A 20339-nucleotide genomic window follows, 5' to 3' on the forward strand; every position below is an offset into this window, starting at 1 on the left:
AAGTGAAACCCTTGCCTCCCATACCTCTCCTTCAGCCACACAGTCAACCTTCTAACCTGTCCATCCCGATATCAATTTGCATGTGGCTTAGGTATCAATCCAGGGATTATCACCTGTAAGATTCTGCATTTCAATGTCGACCCTTACTCCTCACACTCTCGCAGCAGAAGTTCATTCCTAGTTCTACCAATGTTATTGCGTCCTACGTGGATCACGACAACTGGATTCTCTCCCTCCCACTGCACGATTTTCTCCAACTGAGCAGGTGTTTTTAACTCTGAAACCAGGCACAGATCACAACTTTTCAGAGTTCCTGGTCACGGCTGCAGAGAACAGAATCTATCCCCTTGACTAAGCTGTCCCCTATCACTACCACATTCCTTTCAGTCCCCCAACTTGAATGGCCTCCTGTACCAAGGTGCCATGGTAAGATTGCCTGTTCACCCTGCAGACTTAGTCCTCATGCACACAGGCACCAAGAACCTTCAGACTTGCTGGATAAAGGAAAACCCAGGCTCCACCAGCACTGCACCTCGACAGCCCTTATCTCTCAGAGTTACGGCCGCACAATCCTGTCCCTGACCACTGACCAAACCTGCACCGCTAGCTAACTGTGACTGCCCTGGACTACCTCCTGAATCAATGTGTCTGGGTAACCTTTCCCCTTCCTGATGCCCTGCAATAACTGGAAGCTCGGTCTCCAGCTCAACAAACACTGAGCTGGAGTTTCTCAGGATGCAGATACTTACTGCGGATGTGGCCTTCTGGGATCACAAGGCTTTCCACAAACTGCCACAATCTGCAGTTCAGGAACACGACCTGCACTGCCATCCATAACCTTGTTTAATCTATCTAATCATTAAAATGAGGAGATCCTTTTGAAACTTCTCTGATTCCCACTCTTTTACTCTGCTCCTTGTTTTTTTTTCCACATTTAGAAACTATTTTTTATCACTTACTCGACTCTTGTTTAATGGCCCAGATCTTCCAGCCAGTGACAAAGATAGATCTCATGCCGCTGACTGCATTTTAAATTATGTTATGATCTTTCTCGCTGGCTGCAGCTGGAAGTTTCTTGGTCTCCCGGCTGCCACGTGGGTCGATTGTCGAGGAGAAATGAGAGGGGCGGCTGAAGCAAAACCGTTTCCCTTTTGCCATCATGAACTGAAAGCTCGCCCCTTGAGGCCTTCAGCTAGTGCTCCAAACGGTTCACAATCTGGTGTAGGAAGGGGGTGCGGGTGGGGGGTGTGATGGGAGCGGAGGGAGCCAGGGGTTCGGGTGACGGGTTGAGTCAGAGGTGCGGGGTCGGGGGAGGGTGGGGTTTTGCAGCTCGGGGGGTGACAAGCGTGTGATGACACACATCCGGATTTAAAAGGCTGCTCCTCGCAGTCATCGTTATTGGAACCAGAATATCTGGATCATTATTTGCACTTCTTTTATTATTCTTTTTATGGGATGTGGGCGTCGCTGGCCAGGCCCATCCCTTTATTGCCCTTGAGAAAGTGGTGGGGAGCTGCCTTCTTGTACTGCTGCAGTCCATGTATAAATCAGATTTTAATTTAATGAAAGTGGGGAACCCTTTAATGTGAGTAACTTTTTAAAATTTATTTTAATTTTAACCTCCTTAACCTGATTACTTAAAAACTGAATGCATGATATATTATATACAATATAAATAATATATAAATAGAATATAATAAATTATACACTTGACTTAGTTGTAAAATGATCACTAAACTGGAGTTTATCGGATTCAACCGCTCCTCTCACGCCACATTTTCATATTCAGAATTTTTTTCAGATTCTTCCCTGTGTCACAGAGTGACCTCTGATCCCCTTGCATTTTTAATGGTGTGACCCCCCCCACCCCCACCCAATTCTATGGAAACAGAATTAAGGTCCAGATCATTGAACGAGATTGGGCTGCTGGCTGGAAGTCTCTTGCCTGCAAAATAACATGCATCAAAAATTCAGAAACATTGGGCTGAATTTTTGGGGCCTCCGAAGGTGGGAAGAGAGGTGGGTTGGTGTGTGGGGGTGGGGGGGTGCGGGTGCGGTGCAGCCAAAAGTACTGGCGCCAGCTGACATCTCAGTTGCAAGACATTGTTCCTGGTTCCAGGCATTTTAGAGGAGACAGGTTCAGGGGCCTGGAAGGCCATCCACCCCCACGAGGCAAGCAGGTAAGCTCATTAAGAGCCTTGTTAAAGATACGTTTAGGATGCTCACTGGGAGGCTCCTATTGGCCTCCAGTTACTCAACATGATGAGGGGGGAGAGATCAACTGACTGGAGGCGGGCAGTCATTGGCAGGTCGGGATGTCAGCGCTCCTTGCAGGCCTATCGCCCTCCCTACCAACCTGGGTAAGAGTACATCTGAAGGTCACCCTGAGTCTCCTGCCCTCAATGGTGGCCAGACTGCTTTTTCCCTGTTTTTATTAAAGTTTTAAAACCTGGCTGAGAGGGCACCTTCTTATTGAAGGTTACTCCGTGTTACTTATCTTTGATTGCAGCCAGGCGCTGCTCTGATGCTGGAAGGCCCTTATTGGCCCTTCAGCTTTGAGTGAACGCCTGCCACCCTTCATTGGACAGGAAACCCTTATCCATGGGACAGGAAACCTTCTCCATGCAAATTAATGGCTCAGCCACCTGATACCCTTTTAACAGTTTTTCCCTAGAGGCAGGTTTCTGACCCAAAAACAAATGCACCTCTTGTTTCCTAACACCATGATAAAAATTCAGTCCTTTGTTTCATAGAGTCATCCTTTAAATTTTGAACAACATAATTTATGGCTACATTTCTTCTGTGTTTATTGCCTTCTTGCACCCCCCTTCCCCCCCCACCCAAGGGTGGGGGGTAATAATGTGACGTATTTGCCTAAAACTAAAGAAACAAGAGGCAGCGTGTATAGATTGAAGTAGCATAAGGGAGTGGCATTGTAGCTACTTTGGATCACAATATTTCCTGTTCCTGAACTTTAAGGGAGTTTTTGATTGTGAATTGACTTTTGTGAATACATATCTCCAAGAACTATATTTTTATTTTAAAAATTGGAAGGACATTGAATTATTTGGAGACTTTCTTGGCAAATGACCTGGGTTTTTTTTTAAAAAAAAAGGTTAGAAGTTCACTTTGGACTGTGACTTCAGATAAATGACCAGCAAGGCGACAAAAATTATTTGCTTACTTGAATTTTAATTACTGATGGAAAAAAAAACGACTGCTTTCTGAGGCTGCCATGGCGATTTTCTGGAAACCACCTGACTGAGATGAGTTTCTGTTTTGAACCTGTGTTTTAGATTTAGTTTTAGTGAATAAACTGAAAAGGAGAAGGTTGCCAAACGTGCTCCCTCTATGCCTCATCTGAAATTCAGTGTAGTTATCAGTTCAGCTAGAGATCCACACCTCAGTATAACTCATCTGTATCTGGAAACCTGAGAAGCTGAGATGAGACAGAGATCCCAAGGACATTAATTCCGCCCTATTTTCCTCCACACCAAAGATCCTTTGGAAAGAACCTCCAAATAACTACTGTGACCAGCGACCCATCTTTGCACGCAGGAACACCAAATCGACAGTATCAAAACTCTTCAAGCTTAATCCTTTTCATAGAGTTTTCACATTAGCCAGAAGGTGTTTTTCCCTTGAACACCAACCTTTGCAGATACCTTATTTGTTTTGTCCTTTGTGTTTATGTTTATGTGTGTGTGTCTGTTGGGATTTAAAGGGGTATACAATTACACTTCTGGATTGCAAATTGTATGTTAGCCAGTTTTTGCAACTTGCTTTTAAAATAAGTTTTGCTTCATAATAAATCAATCGTTCTGCGGTTATTGAAAGAAGCCTCATTAAAGTCTTTTTTATTCTGGCTCTAATAGTAGCAAAAGTAAACAATTGGCCATTTTAGTGAGTGAATTAAACATTTACACCTATGGTGCAATCTGTGGCGTAGTGGAGCTAGAGAAACTGCACACTCCTCCCATCCCAGTTATAACACTTTTAAGAGAAAAAGCTAACAGAAGGTATATTTGCAGCCGGTTACATATTAAACATAAAATGCTGAACAAACAAAGTGGTAGAGAGAGAAAAATAAAAAAGGGAGGGAGTGATTTCTTGGGATCTCACAATCTTGTTTCAGTCATCACAGACAGCAACTGACTTGAATACATCAAGTCGATTTTTTTTAAGGAAGTAAAGATCATTGATTTTCTTAAGATGAGGAATTTTGGTCCCAGAGAATGGAGTTTTCACCCCAATATTGGTACTTACAGGTCAGATATAGAAGTAGTGCAAAACTGCTTCCAGTCAGCTCCTAAAAACATCTCGGCCCCTAAACAGATCCCCTCCTGCCCTGTTCCAGAATACCATTTTGCTGCTTCCCTCACTAGCCACCCTCATAGTTTATCTAAGTGAGATTGGCAACTTTAGATGATCTATGGGCTGTTTTATGTTGTCGGCCTCTAGCCATTGGGTTCAGACTTGCTAAAGGCAATTCCCTAAGAATACTTGCAGGCAGCAGAGAGAGAGGAGACTTCTGTCCATTGATTGGACTAGAATGCAGGTCCCAGGGAAGGAAGACAGTGCTCTGACACCTCCACCAACAACAACCCCACTGTTCCTCTGGTCATCGCTCTTTAATCATCATTTTAGCAATTTTGGTAATTCAACAAAAATCAAAGAGCGTTACAGCAAGTTTGGATTTTTTAAAAAACCTGCCAGCCACAAAACTAAAATATACTTCCCACGTTAGTGCACCATTTTGTTTTCCATAACAATGCCAGTGCATGTTTAACATACCATTCTGCGCTTTCTATTTTTACAGTTGCCATGGCATCCAGTGAGCAAAATCCAGTGATTGTCATCGCCGTGGTTTCGGTGGCAGGCCTGATTGTTCTGGTGTCCATGGTCTTTGGATTTGTCATTTGGAGAAGGTAAATGCTCCTTACCCTGGGTCCCTTTTCTGTTCTGGGCATGAGGAGGGTGTTAGTGTGACTAGCCTAATACTGGAGGAGTTGCACACTTCCCCATCAGTTTAATACCACCTCCAAATTAAAAACTATGGAAAATGCTAGAAGAGCACAACATCTTCCTTAACTCCCATCTGAAACGATGGCTGACTTTTCTCTCCCAACTGCTGATCCAACCTCATGTTTTCATGTTGGGGGAGCAGCTGAATCTGAACAGTGTGACTGTTAGAAATTGTTGGAGCCATTTTGCACTAGGCATTCAGTCCTGAGGAGGATATTAATATAAACTTACTGTGCAATGTTTAAGGCAATTCACCAGATTGAAACACTGGACACTTGGCCTCCAAATGAAAGGTCACGTAACCAGCAGTGAAATATTTGAAGCATATCCTTGTGTTAGCTTCAGTGTGTTTCAGGAATACTTGCTTTTTATTTTCCCTGCCATAAAGTATGAAGATTGGCAGTGAAGTGTTTTGCAAGTTTGTCTAGTACTGTAATTTAATGAATTGCAATTTTGGTTTGCTCAGAATCAAAATGAGCTTTTACAAGCAAGCAATTTAAAACCATTCAGTGACACAACAAAGTGCCTCTCAACTTGTGAAAGCAGTTTGTGTCTTTCTGTGCAGAACTTGGTTAACTCTTGCAAGAATAGTGCTTTCAAAGAGCTAGCACAGAAACGCTGGACTGAATGTCCTCCTTCTCTACTGTATCTCTAGCATCTTTATACTGGAGAGCTCAGCATGACAAAATTGGCAGACTTGGAGAGAAAAGTGGGGCATGGGACAGGCATAGGTGAATTTGTGAATCCATTAGAGAGGATGGAGAAAAGGTTCACGAGAATGGTTCCAGGGAAGAGGAAGTTCAGTTACATGGATAGACTGGAGAAGCTGGGAAGGTTGTCCTTGGAGAAGATTAAGAGGAATTTATACAGGTGTTCAAAATCATGAGGTGTCTGGGCAGTATAGATAAGGAGAAACTGTTCTCGTTGGTAGAGGAATGGAGAACCAGAGGGCACCCATTTAAGGTGACTGGCAAAAGAAGCAATTGCAAATGAGGAAATATATTTTTACACAGCAAGTGATTAGGACCTGGAATGCACTGCCTGAGAGTGTGGTGGAGACAGGTTCAGTTGTGGCTTTCAAAAGAGAATTGGACAATTAGCTGAAGGGAAGAAAAATGCAGGGCTGTAGGGAAACGGCAGGGGAGTGCGACTAGGTGAGTTGCTTTTGCAGAGAATAGATACAGACAAAATGGATGGAATGGCCTCTGTGCTATAATCATTCTATGATTCAGTGCTTAGCTGAATTTGAGTAATTCTGAAAATTTATGGGAAGAGAGAAGACTGTTGATTTGTCATAGAGCAGCAAATGCAACATTAGGATGTAAAGTTCAATGGAGTTGACCTGATAATGTTCTCTCCTGCAGGAGCCACTGTTCTCTTGATTGATATCAAGTAGGGCTTTCTTCTTCAGGGCAGAAATTGACACTTGTTACAAATACTGCTAAACAAGGAGGGACCAGAGTCAGTGTCCAAGTTGTGTTGAGTAAGCTGAGCTTAGCCAGGGTGCAAGTTGGAACAGTATGATGAGTTTTGCTGCAATAAAGCTAGGGAGTGAAGGGAAGCGAATTGGCCAGAGGTTATGCTCATGATTGCAAAGGATAATGTGTGGACATGTGCAAAGCAGATTGCCTCCCAACAACCTTTACGTGGGCTCAGACGTGAGGAATAATTACTTGGATGAAATAGTAGAAAATGACTGCAGTGTGTGAAAGCTGTAGCCAGTGTAATAATGCAAGGAGAATTGGCAAATTGTTATTCTACAGGTACCTATTGGACACAGGAATCAAAAGCACAATTTCAAAATTTGCATACACCATAATAGGCCGTGTAGTCCGTATAGTCAATAATGAGAAATACTGTGACAAAATACTAGACGACATTAAACTTGGAGAATGGAAATATAATTGCCAAATGAATTTCAATATAGCTAAGCATCTTGGTGCATATTGTTGGAAGAATAAGGAGATCGCATATTCCCTGGAAAATAAGAGTCTGAATGGGGTAAATGAGCAAAAGAATGTAGGAATACAGAGACACATATCACTAAAAGTAGCAACACATTAATAAGGCCATTAAAAAGCAAACAAAGCACTGGGATTCATTTCTGAAAAACAGAATTTAGTTTAAAATTGCATAGAAACTTGGTTAGACCTCACTTGGAGTACTATGCACATACTTGGTCTTGATATTGTGTAAATATCACTGGAGAAGGTGCAGCAAGGATGATAAGAGGTTATATCTAGCAGGAAAAATGGAACAGAATGGAACTCTTTTCCCTAGAAAAAAGAAAGCTGAGAGATGACTTGATATAAATCTTTTTGATTATGAAAAGTTTTGAAAGGATGGATGTAGAGAAAATGTTACCACTTGTGTGGAGCCCAAAGCTGGGATTCGTAAATATAAAATTGTCACACCTAGCTAATAAGGAATTTGGGAGAAACTTCTTTACTCAGGGACTGGTTAGAATATGGAACTTATCACCACATGGAGTTGTTTTGGCAAATAGTATAGATATATTTATGGGAAAGCTAGAGGAACATGTAAGGGAGATAAGGCTAGAAGTTTATGCCATTAGGGTGACATGTCAAGGGATGGGAGGAGGCTCATGTGAAGAATAAACACTGGCATTGACCAGTTGGTTGAACAGTCTGTTTCTGTGCTGTACATTCCAGGTAGCAGTATAAAATCTGGGTAGGCCACTTTTGGAGCACTGTGTTCAATTCTTGGCACCACACTTGAGGAAAGATGTATTGGACAGGGAGATGCCATGCACATAAATCGGAATGATACCTGTGTAAAAGTGTTAAAATTATGTGGACAGGTTATACAGACCAGGCTCGTATCTCTTTGAGTATTGGAGATTAAAGGATGATCTAATTGAGGTATTTAAAGATGATTAAAGGATTTGGTAGGGTAGTTGGAGAGACACTATTTTCTTTGGTGGGGGAGACCAGAACAATGGGGCAGAATCTTAAAATTAGAGCTAAGCCATTTGGGTGATGTCAGGAAGAATTTCTTCACAAGATGTGTATTGGAAATCTGGAACTTCCTCTCTCTCTCCAAAATGTTCATAAGACCAAATCAATTAAAAATGTAAATACTGAGAGTGATAGATTTTTGTTCAGCAAATATATTGAGGGCTATGGAATCAAGCTGAGTAAATAGAGCTTGGAAACAGATCAGCTATTAGCTGACTGGTGGAACTGGTTAGGCGGGCTAAATAGCCAACTCTGGTTCCTATATGCCTAGAAAAAAAAAGTGTTGAAATGGCTACAAGAAACACTGATCATTTTTTTCGGGATCATTTGCTCCTTAAGCTGGTTGTAGCTGGTTTAAATATACATGACATGAACCTTGAATCCCATCTGTTTCAGGCATTGTGGGTACAGCAAGGCCAGTCAAGATGGAGACGAGGAGCTTTATTTCCACTGTAAGTACCATCCACAGACTAACAGAGATGTACAGGTCACATTTCACAACACTGTGCTGCCATAATAGTGTTTTAATAATGCACTTCCTGGGTGGAATTGTTGGTGCAGTTGCCTATACAATTGCTCCTTCTGAAGCATGTTACCCTTGTGAGTTTGCAATAAAGCTCTCCAGAGAGGGCAGAATTGACAACTTCATATTCCCATTAACCGTGTTTCCTGCACAGACAACACAGAACATTCAAAGATCTATAGGAACTGGATGCCGTAGGCAAGCCATGCCATGAATTATTCTGTTAAGTCTTTTATACTCAATCACTCCAGTCTTTAGATGTTTGGATGTTCTGTTTGCTGTAATTGAAAGTTTGTTTTTTTTTAAATCAGGCAATTTGTAGCAATAAATCTCTAATTAAGAAAATATGTTTTTATCTTTGTGTAACCATGGTTACTTGACTGCAGTTGTAAGGAATGGATGGTTGCATGATTCCTTGCTAAGAACAACTTCTGTTAGTGTTCCTGATGGTATATCAAGATAATTTTCTCTTGCTTGAAGACATAAATCTTGATAAGACATCAAAATTTGTGCAATGCCGTGTGTCAAACACATTTTACATAGAATTGCATAAAAATTACAGAACAGAAACAGGTAATTCATCCGAACTGGTCCATGTCGCTGTTTTTGCTCCACACAAACTTGATTCCATCCCTTTCATCTAACACTGTCAGCCTACCCTACTTCTTTCTACTTCATGCATTTGTCTCAATTCCACATAAATATATCAATGCTATTCACCTCAACTACTGCTTGTGGTAGCAAGTTCCACATTTTAACCACTCTCTAAATAAAGAAGTTTCTCCTGAATCCTATCTTGGATGTATTAGTGACCATCCTATATTTATGGCCCATCGTTTTGGTCTCCCCACATAAGTGAAATCATCTCCACTTCTACCCTATCAAATGTTTTCATAATCTTTAAGACCACTACAAGAAATTCCTCTGCCTTCTCTTTTCTAAAGAAAAGTGCCCCAACCTGTTCAATCTTCCCTGATGGGTATAAGTAACATTTCAGTTCTGCTAAATTTTCCTCGTAATTTTATTTGTGCCTTCTCCAATACCTCTATATATTTCTTTAGAATATGAAGGCCAGAACTGGATACCCATATGGAGATTATTGAGAATTCTGATTGATCAGCTGAGGCACCTCTTGAACCTGGTCACCTCCTCGCCAGGTTCCTAAGAAGTAGTCCAGGGGGATTGATGGCGGTCTGTCAGCTTGGGTCCTGAGGGCCTAAGTTATGAAGTTTTAAAAAACTTCAAGAAGAACAAGAAGGTCCAAGTAGGAAAACCAGACCACCCATCTAAATCGATTCAGAATTGGAATGAAAATCAACAACTATTTTTAAAATCTTGACTGAAAGAAGCAAATCACAACGGGCTCATTTTAAAAACACAGTATCACATTCATCTACAGCAAGGAAAGAGGCCATTCAGCCGATCATGCTCATGCATACTCATTTCTGCCAAAATAATTCAAAACTAATCACTTTGCCCCATTCTCTCCCCGTCATCCTGGAGGCAAAAATAAGGGGTGTCATTTGAGCAAAGCTAAGTCTCAAGCATTAGATAATCATTGTAGTGAAAGAACAGTCCATCATTCTATTCTTCCCCAAAAACTGAAGCCAGGAGAGAAGTTAAAAAGAAACATGATAGGTTTTAACTCTGCCTGCCTCATGGAATTAAAATAAAGTCTTCATTCATGAAATGTGAGCATTACTCGCAAGACCAACATTCATTGCCCACTGCTAATTGTCCTTGAGAAAGTGGTGGTGAGGCATTGCCTTGAGCTGCTGCAATCCATCTGGTGAAGGTACATCCACAGTGCTGTTGCAGAGGATGTTCCAGATTTTTGACCCAATGACAGTGAAGGAAGACAATACATTTCCAAGTCAGTCATGGAGGGAACTTGCAGGTGGTGGTGATCCCATGTATCTGCTGCTCTTGTCTTTCTAAGTGGTAGAGGTTGCAGGTTGGAAGGTGCTGTCGCAGAAGCCTTGGCGAGTTTGTTGTAGTGCATCTTGTAGATTACACACACTGCTGCCACTGTGCATCGGTGGTGGTGGGAGTGATTGCTTAAGGTGGTGGATGGATGCCAATCAAGCGGGCTGCTTTGTCCTGGATGGTGTCAAGCTTCTTGACTGTTGGAGCTGCACTCATCCAGGCAAGTGGGGAGAATTCCATCACACTCCTGACTTGTGCCTTTTAGATGATGGACAGGCTTTAGAAAGTGCATCACTCACTGTACAATTCCCAGCCTCTGACCTGCTCTTGTAGCTACAGTATTTATATGGCTGGTCCAGTTCAGTTTCTGGTCAATGGCAACCCCCAGGATGTTGATAGTGGGGGATTCAGCAATGGTAATGCCATTGAATGTCAAAGGAAGATGATTAGGTTCTTCCTCTTGGCGATGGTCATTGCCTGGCACTTGGTGGTATGTATGTTGCTTGCCACTTATCAGCCTGAGCCTGAATATGGCCCAGGGCTTGCTGTTTATGGACACAGACTGCTTCAGTATCTGAGGAATCGGGAATGGTGCTGAACATTGTGCAATCATCAGCAGCACCCTCACTTCTGACCTTAGGATGGAAGGAAGGTCATTGATGAAGCAGCTGAGGTGGTTGGTCTGAGGACACTACCCTCAGGAATGGCAGCTGCAATGTCCTGGGACTGAGATGATTGGCCTCCAACAACCACAACCATCTTTCTTTGTTCTGAGAGATTTTCCCCTTATTCCCATTGACTCCAGTTTTGCTGGGGCTCCTTGATACCACACTCGGTCAAATGTTGCCATGATATCAAGGGCAGTTACTCTCACCTGAGCTCTAGGATTCAGCTCTTTGGTACACTTATGGGGTGGTAATTGACCGGATTGGATTTTTCCTATCTTTTGTGAACTCCACACCTGGGAAATTCTCCATTTTGTCAGGCAGGTGCTAGTGTTGTAATCGTACCGGAGCAACTTGGCTAGGATATGGCTAGCTCTGGAGCAGTCTTCAACACTGCAGCCCGGCTGTTGTTTGGACCCATAGCTTTTACTGTACCCAGCGCAGTTACCCATTTCTTCATATCACATGCAGTGAATTAACTTTTCTGAAAACTGGCATCTGTGATGATGGGATGATGGGGACCTCAGGAGGAGGCCGAGATGGATCATCCACTCAGTACTTTGGGCTGAAGATGGCTGCCGATGTGCTGTGCTCCACCATCAAAGAGGATGAGGATGTCCTTTGAGGAAATGGGGTACAGGAGCAGTCAAGACAGGGGAGCAACCTCCAATCCTGCTTCCATCCCGTAGGATACCAATCTAACCTGCTGCTTTTAGCAGGAGCATGACACACACGCCAAAAGGCAGCTGGAAATAGAGGAACTTAGGAAATAGGAGCAGGAATAGGCCATTCAGCCCCTTGAGCCTGCTCCACCATTCAATTAGATCATGGCTGATTTTCTACCTCAATGCCATTTTCCCCATATCCCTTAATGCCTTTGCTATCTAAAAATCTATTGATCTCTGTCTTGAACATACTCAGTGACTGAGCCTCCACAGCCCTCTGGGGTTGGGAATTCCAAAGATTTACCACCCTCTGTGTGAAGAAATTCTTCCTAATCTCAGTCCTAAATGGCCTACTAAATGGTCTTCCTTTAAATATGCAGATCAGGCTCTGATGATGTCATGGGGCCTGACTGTAATTTTTACCCAAGAGTGGGGAAGCCATCCTGAGTTCTCCACAAGGCCAATGTAGCAGCAAGTGCATGGGGCCTGGAAGAGACCCAGAAAAGTAAGTCATTTAAATTTTTGCTTGTGGGGCCGAAGGATCAAGTGTACTCCTTCAGGCCTGGCCAAAGAACCTTTGGGTGTCTCCTGCTTCAGTTGTCCCTCCCATGCCTACCCCCAACACCTCCACGTTCCCCCTGACCCAGCCCTAGATGTCGGTGCCCCATCAGCCTTTCTCGTTGCCTGAAATACCGCTCCTGCCTTCTGGGCTCCTCGTTGTGAGGGGTTGGATGGCCTGCTACCTGCCTTGAATCCAGCTGGTTGGTTGAGCCTGTGCTGTACAGTCTTGGCATGACTTCTGCACACCACCAGCACCGAATCCCTTACCCATCAGAAGCAAGGTTTGCAAAATGCACCGTGTAGGCAATTCTGGGCATAATTACTGAACTTAGTTCATTGTCTCATTGATAACGTATTGTGGCACCTCCCCATTATTTTGTAGTCAATTTAGCTCCAGTGTACGCCCTATACTGGTATAAAAAAATGATCGAGCAACTGTGCAGCAGAAATCTTGTTGTCCGTTCCCAGGACTTGGTTTGACCTGTGAAGCGTTTCCCAATGTTTCGGAAGTGTGCTGGCATCAGCACTTCTGTTTGTTTTAATAAGACTAATTCTATGGGGGATTTTAGTTGACAGGTTAATCTCTCCAATTTTGTGTGTTATCTCATACTCTGAGCACTTCCCAGTACTGTGTACAGCAAAGATAAGAATAATGAAGGAGAAGCAGCTTTCGAAATCAGTCAAGGTAAATGAAGCTTTCAAAAGAGCTCCACTTTAGCGATCAGGTATGATGGAGTGGAAATTTCAGGGAAAGCATCCATCTACAACAACAACCAACTTACAATTATATAGTGCCATTAAGTTGGAATCTAAGAAACTGCCTCAAAGAAGGTAACCTGATGTGTCGCTGAAGAGGGTAAGATTTATGCAGGGTCTTAAAATGAGGAGAGCGAAGTGAAGGAATTTAGGGAGGAAATTCCAGACCCTGGGCCCTGTTTGGCTAACACCGCAGATGCCAATGGTAGCGAAAGGGATAGGATGCAAAAGAGACCAGAGTCAGTGGAACAGAGAAGTTGGAGCTTGTAATGTTTTAGAACATGAGTAATCTGTAAAATGTGGACCTAGTTTAGGAAAATGCATTCAGTAAATGAATAGTGTTGATCTGGTAAACTGCTGCTATCAACACTGCGGTTTAATTTTTAAATATTTATCACATTCAGAGGCTACAGTCACAGTATTGCGTCTTGTATGAGACTGAGTTGTTATCCTGGGCAACGTTCCTGCAGATAGTCTCTTCCCTTTTCACCCTCCTGGTAGCATAAAGAAAGGGCTGGAATCTGGCATTCTTTGGCTTTCTTACTTTTGAGTGGTATTGAAATTGACTTATCAACGTTTAGCGAAGACTGTGTTACTACGTCAGGGTGGTGGCTAAACAGTTAATTTAACCCAAAGTCTATTTTTCCAGAAGCAAAATACTGGGGATGCTCAAAATCTGAAATAAAAACAGGAAATGTTCAGCAGGTCTCTCAGCATCTCTGGAGAGAGAAAAGCAGTTAACTTTTCAGGTCATAGGCTTTTATCAGAACTGGAAAACATTAGAGATGCAACAGGTAACCTGAAAGGCTAGTCTCCCTTTCTCTCTTGCCTCCTCATTCCAACTTTCTCTCACTCCCTCTCCCTCTCTCTCTCGTTCACTCTCCCTCTCTCGCTCCCTCTCTCTCGCTCCCTCTCTCTCGCTCCCTCTCTCTCGCTCCCTCTCTCTCGCTGCCTCTCTCTCTCGCTCTTGCTCTCTCACTCTTGCTCTCTCCTCTCTCTCTCTCTCGCTCTCTCTCGTTCCCTCTCTCGCTCTCTCTCGTTCCCTCTCTCGCTCTCTCTCTCTCTCGCTCTCTCTCTCTAGCTCTCTCACTCTCTCTCTCTCTCACTCTGCAGATGTTGTCAGACCTAGTAAGTATTTCCTGCATTTTCTGTTTTTAATTCAATGTTTCTGTCTTCTTTTGTTGTGGAGTCCTGCGAATGGTGTATGCATGTCTAAATACTGTCACTTTAAAGCTTGTCGCAATAAAAAATTACCCAGAATAACAGATTTATGAAACTACCCCTGGGTATTCTTTGCCCATTGTAATCCTGTCAGTAAAATAAATCACCATAGACATCATGTCCTCTCTCAGCTAACTTCAAAAGGAATCAGTATCTTCTTTCAGTGATGGATCTGAGTGAAGTTTTCCTCTGTGTACAATGTGTAGTGACATTGTTAACATGTTTCTAAAGTATATGGTTCTGCTACACATAAAGCGCAATTGCTTTGGATATCTGTCACTGGTGTAGACCACCGTGTCCACTCTCCCACCCCCTTCCTTCAGTGTATAACAGGAATTTGAGTCTGCACTATCTCTGATCTCAACATTTAATCAGAGCCAGTAGTACAAAGTCACAAAATGACACGTAACGTGTATAGCAGCAATGTTCCCTACTACCTGCTGGGGGAATGTTGTCCCTCTGAGTTAGCATGGACTGAGGGTCAGAATAGCCAGAAAATCTTACAGCAATTTTGTGCTCTCTGTTCAAAGGCAGATGGTTTGATTCCTTTTCCATTGAGGCATGGGAACTCAAGTTTTACAGTGCACATTTAGTACCGCAGAACAGTAGGAGGGCTGTGGAGGTGCAATATATTGTTGTATCTAAACATTGCTTTATGGAGGAGTGGGACATGGGATTCACCCTCTGATCCCCCTCCAAATCCCAATCTCCCAAGTCTAGATTCACCAAGCAGTGACCAGATGCTAGCCAGAGCCCATGTAACTCTGCCCAACTGTTATGAGAGATCTGTAAGCAGAGACACTTAGCCATATAACTGTGGAGTTGGGTGTTTTACTGTCAATCCCAACTCTGTTCTTTCCTGACACCCACTCAAAGACGTTTCGACAGTGTTCACGTGGCAGAGAACGGTAGTAGGGTCCCTGCCGGATTCCTACAATGCAAGAGACTCTTCTATTAAGACCAGTAACTTGGCACAGACTGGTCCAGTCCTGTTGTGTGGGGGCTACTGTCCTGGGTTTATCTATCGCCCTAATTCTTCCCATCACCTACCCCGACTGTTTAGCTTCCAGTAGGCATACACCTGCAACAGCACAGAAGGGTTTTTTATTCATTCATTGTTCGTGGGCATTGCTGCCAAGGCCAGCAGTTGTTGCCCATTCCTGATTACCCTTCAGAAGATAGTAGTGAGCTGCCACCTCAGGGAAAGGCAGAGATCCAAGGGGTTTGAGAGGAGAGGGGTTGGTGGTGGGTTGGCCCTCCTGCGACAGGTTCCTTGTCGCACATTGGCATTGGATACCCACCTGGTCCACTGGGAAGGAGGTCCTGTTCCAGAAAATTGCAGATAGCACCAGTGACCTGCTGTGGGAACCTGAACCTCCTGAGGCAGTGGCGCTCAGAAATGTCAGGGGAGCTGATCCTTGGTGGGGGGATTGTGGTGGGGTGGGGGGGTGGGGGTTGCAGTGGTGGAGGGTTCTCACTCCCCTTTCAGCTGGATGTTTGTGTCCATCCCCTCTGCTCTTTGGAGAGGCATGTAACTGAGGTAAAAGCTGCTGGTGAAAACCCATCTGGTTCACTAATGACCTTTGGGGAAGGAAATCTGCCATCCTTACCTAGTCTGGCCGACATGTGACTCCAGACTCACAACAATGTGGTTGACTCTTAACTGTCCTCTGAAATGGCCTAGCAAGACAGTCAATTGTATCAGTCTGCTAAAAAGTCTGGACTGCAGCGGTTCAAGAAGGCAGCTCACCGCCACCTTCTCAAGGGCAGTTAGGGATGGTCAATAAATGCTGGCCCAGCCAGCGCTGCCCACGTCCCGTAAATGAATTTTAAAAACTTAACCTGCAGTGGCAATTTCCTACTGCCAACTCTGAGCACAGCATGGCAGCACCTTTTGTAGCTTCACCCATTTACTCCTGCTGAGGATTAGGAGCAGAGCCCACACAAGCACCAACTGCTCCAGCAGCAGCAGAAGTGTTAATCAACAATGGTTTCATGGTCATCATTAGACTTTTAATTCCAGATTTTTATTGAATTCAAATCTCATCATCTGCCATGGTGGGATTCGAACCTGGATCCCCAGAGCATTGCACTGGGTCTCTGGATTACTGGTCCAGCGCCAATGTCACTATGCCACCCATATTGAGGTGGGGGAGGTTGCCGAAATGCTAGGCAGGTGAAATGCCTTCCAATAAGTTGGCAATCATCTGTCAAGCAGTGAAAGCATTCTCAGAGAGATGAGGTGCTTTGAACAGCAGTCTCTCAAAGGCTATGGCTGGAGTTCTTCAGCAATAACTGATCAATGCCTTCCTAGCTTGTCAGTTTTACTGAAGAAGCTCTTCCCGCTGTGCATTCATCTTGGTGACCCTGGCAACTTGCTTTCAGGTTGGAAAACAGGCCCCATGGCTGGGAAATCCAGGATTCAGGGCTAGAGCACCTCACAACTGACTTCTTAACAACCTCAACAACTGTTTGATTACTCACTCAACAGATGCAAGGGGGTTCCCAATCCCCTTCAGTTCCACCCAGGGCATGGAAGGCGGGATCACATTGGAAATCTGACCCAACATCGGTTTCTGGGAGTTTCTCACCCTGCTTGCCCCTAAACATGCTGGGAAAGTTCTCCCTTACGTCTTAGTGCTCAGATACATTGCACCTCTACAGTGTCACAGCAATTCGATTACTAATTAATGCAATGTTAAATATATAGGAATCGGCATCATTAATAAGGCAGCTCCAAATTTATTCACTTTTTCAAACTGGGATGATGTTTAATGCAGATGATCATTCACCCTATTCCACCAAATTAATATTTTTCTTCAGTAATTGGTGTCATCTGCGTTATTGCTGTTCTTATGAATGAGAGATTGTACTTTATCCAATATCAGATCAGAGTACTTTTCAGCCTATGTTCTTGTAAGAAACTAAAAAGATTTAGTAATGAGTTGTGAGCCAGAATTAGTGAATAATTTAGTAACAAGGGAGCATTTACCTGAATATAACAGTGAACATAATCTATCAAACTCAATGTGTGGTTTGAAAAGAAGAAACCTAACATAGTTATTGAGGTATTAGATTTTGGTAACTTTAATGGCATGAGACAGTTACACATGCTTTTTTCTGACCTCTGTACTTGACTATTGCACTGCTGTCTTGATCTGCCTCCTATCGTCCACCCTGCATAAACTTGAGCTCACCCAAGCCCCCGCGTGTCCAAATTGTGCAAAGTCCTGTTTATCCATCACCCCTGTTGTAGCTTGTTCTACACTAGCTCTTGGTCTGGCAATGCCTTAATTTTAAAATTCTTGTTCGTGATTTCAAATCCCTCCGTTGCCTCACTCATCCCTATCTATAATCTCCCCCAACCCTCTACCCTTCAAGATATGTGTGCTCCTCCAATTCTGGCAACTTGAATATCTCCGATTTTTCACTACACCATTGGCAGCCATGGCAAGGTCCTAAGCTCTGGAATTCCCTCTCTAAATCACACCTCCCCTCTTGCGCTCATTTCTTAAGATGTTCCTGTAAACCTACCTCTTTGACAAGGTTTTAGTCATCTGTCCTAATGGCTTCTACATGGCTTGGTGTCAAATTTTGTTTCATTATACTCCTGTGATGCACCTTGGGATATTTTATTTAGATAAAGTCATTAAGTAGAAGCACATTGAAGTTGTTGACTGACCACAATAAACTGGTGAAAGCTGTTATTGGGTAATACTATAGAGAATAGTGGGGTACGTTCAAAACACAATTTAGCTCAATTGAGGACCAGGAACTCTACTTACCAATTAAACAGCCTGAGTGGACAAGGCAGGTGAGAGGTTGCATAAAAATAAAGCAAAGAACATACAAAGGTGCAAAGAATAATGTAGATCCAGAGGCTGGGAGATAGAACAACAAACGAAGATTCAAAAGTTCTGAAGAATTGCAGAAGGAAATACAAAAAAAAGTTTACGAAGGATATCAAGGTTAACACAGAGATTTTATTAGAAAAAAGGGAGTCGAGATAATGTGGCCAATTAATATTGCAAATGAAGATAGGGAAATGGCAAATTTGTTGAGGATTTGCTTTGCATCAGTCTTCACAGAAGAGTAAGAGGATAGTAAATTTCATATTCCAGGGAAATTAATAATGAATCAAGGACTGGGACTCATTGTAGTTGACATAATTCAGAAAAAAAAGAGTAAGAAAAGAATAATAGTGTTCAGAAGTGGCTTTCAGCACAGAATTTTAAAGGAAGCAGGTGAGGAAATTGCAGATGATTTAGCCATAACCTTCCAAAATGTTCTCAATTCAGGAACTGTCCCTTTAGATTTCAAAGTTGCAAATGTAACTCCATTATTGATGATAAGTGAGAGAGAGGAACCAGGAAGTTATAGGCCTTTTAGTCAAACATCTCTTTTGGAGAAGTTATAATTCAAGAACTGAGTAAGTGAGCACTTAGAGAAATTTGAGCTGATTAGAGAAAGCCAACGTGGATTTGCAGAGGATAGGTCATGACTATCTAACTTAATAGAACCTTTTTGAGAAAATAACTAAAGTAGTGGACAGGGGAATGCTATGGATGTGGTTTATATGGACTTCCAGAAGGCGCTCAATAATTTTCCACTTAAACTGTTAGCTAAAATTAAATTAGGCTTTGAGCCCCAGATGGAAGATCTCAGGGCCTCAGCGAGTAGGAATTTAACCTCTTCTACTGCCTAAATGTGCCTCATTTACCTCTCAACCACACACATAAACCCAGCCACCCACTCCATCACACCCGCCTCCTTCTCCATTGCGCCCACCACTCCCTCCATCACACACCAGCCTCCTCCTCCATCCCGCCTGCCTCCCCCTCAACCATGCCTGCCTCCACCTCCATCACATCAAGCCTCCCCATCCATCTTTCCAACCCCCCCCCCCCTCCCCATCTTCCCTGTTTTTCACTCCGGTCGCTTTCCCCACTCCTTTTTCCCCCGTCTCTCATCGCCACACACCCACCCTCAAACTTTTGCCTAGTGTCTCTTTATCCCCACTTTGCTCCAGTCACTCTTTTTTCCCCTTCCACCTTTTCCCCAGTCTCTCTTCCCATGCCCCATTTTTGCCCCGGTCTCCCTTCCCCACTCACCCACTACCCCACCCCCCACCCCCCTTCTGTTCTTTAATCCCTGGCTCTATCGTCGGTGTGGTATTGACCTGTTGATTACAACAATTGTCTTCTTATCTCTGCTGATGAAAAGCTCCCAGATTGGGTTCCTCACTCCCATGTCTTCAGTCCTGTAGATTAAATTGTAAACCGTGTAGCTGTTGGGATAGACACTCCTGAAGCCCTGGATCCCAGTTTGAATGGCCGCTAAGTTGGTCAGCACTAGTTGCTGTGCCTGAGCTGGGGAGGGGGCCCATCAACCAATTTTATATTCTTGGTTTTCACTCTAATCGTACCTACAGTTATCAATCAGACTCTGTGGAACGGTCAGTGAACTTCCTGCACTTATCTCTCTCTATACACTCTGCAGCTGTCAATCACACACACACTTCCCAGAAACTGTCAGATAATGTTCTGCACTTATCTCTCTCTATACACTCTGCAGCTGTCACTTTTAAACATGCCAGTATCTGCATTCTTACATCATTTCTCATTTAGCGCCCACTTCCTTTCAATATTCTTCTCCCGTTTACATTGTTGTGTTTTGAATTGTATCTCTGACTGTCCCCATTGAGGAAATTGAAGAGCCTTACACTGGATGTGAGACAGAAGTCAGAAGCAGTGTTGACCTGGCAGCAACAGGATCTCACTCACTTTCATTGCTGGCTGTCAACAGATATCAGCCTGGGCTGAGGGGGTTGGCAAAGGTGGATGAGTTGGAGTTGGGAGGAAGACAACACCGCATGGAACCCAAGCCCGAGATGTAGCCTAGACCCAAATACCCTGCCAGCACTGACATTGACACCAAGCCACCTGAACTAGAGCCTGGGGACCCAGCATGGAGGAAAGAGTGGGGAAAATCAACTCGGGCCTGGGGCTCAGGCAAGGCT

At 43.6% G+C, this 20339-nt stretch overlaps 1 protein-coding gene across 1 annotated transcript in view; it reads left to right on the forward strand.

Annotated features, from left to right (window-relative positions):
* epha10 (EPH receptor A10) overlaps positions 1-20339 on the forward strand; it is a 603193-nt gene that overhangs the window by 527345 nt on the left and 55509 nt on the right. The window contains exons 8-9 of the mRNA XM_078566952.1: positions 4820-4928; positions 8400-8455. Coding sequence (XP_078423078.1) covers positions 4820-4928; positions 8400-8455 — 165 coding nt within the window. The remainder of the gene's footprint in view (positions 1-4819; positions 4929-8399; positions 8456-20339) is intronic.

This window comes from Cetorhinus maximus, chromosome 21 (genome assembly GCF_964194155.1).
Source record: "Cetorhinus maximus chromosome 21, sCetMax3.hap1.1, whole genome shotgun sequence".
Classification (NCBI taxonomy): Eukaryota; Metazoa; Chordata; class Chondrichthyes; order Lamniformes; family Cetorhinidae; genus Cetorhinus; species Cetorhinus maximus.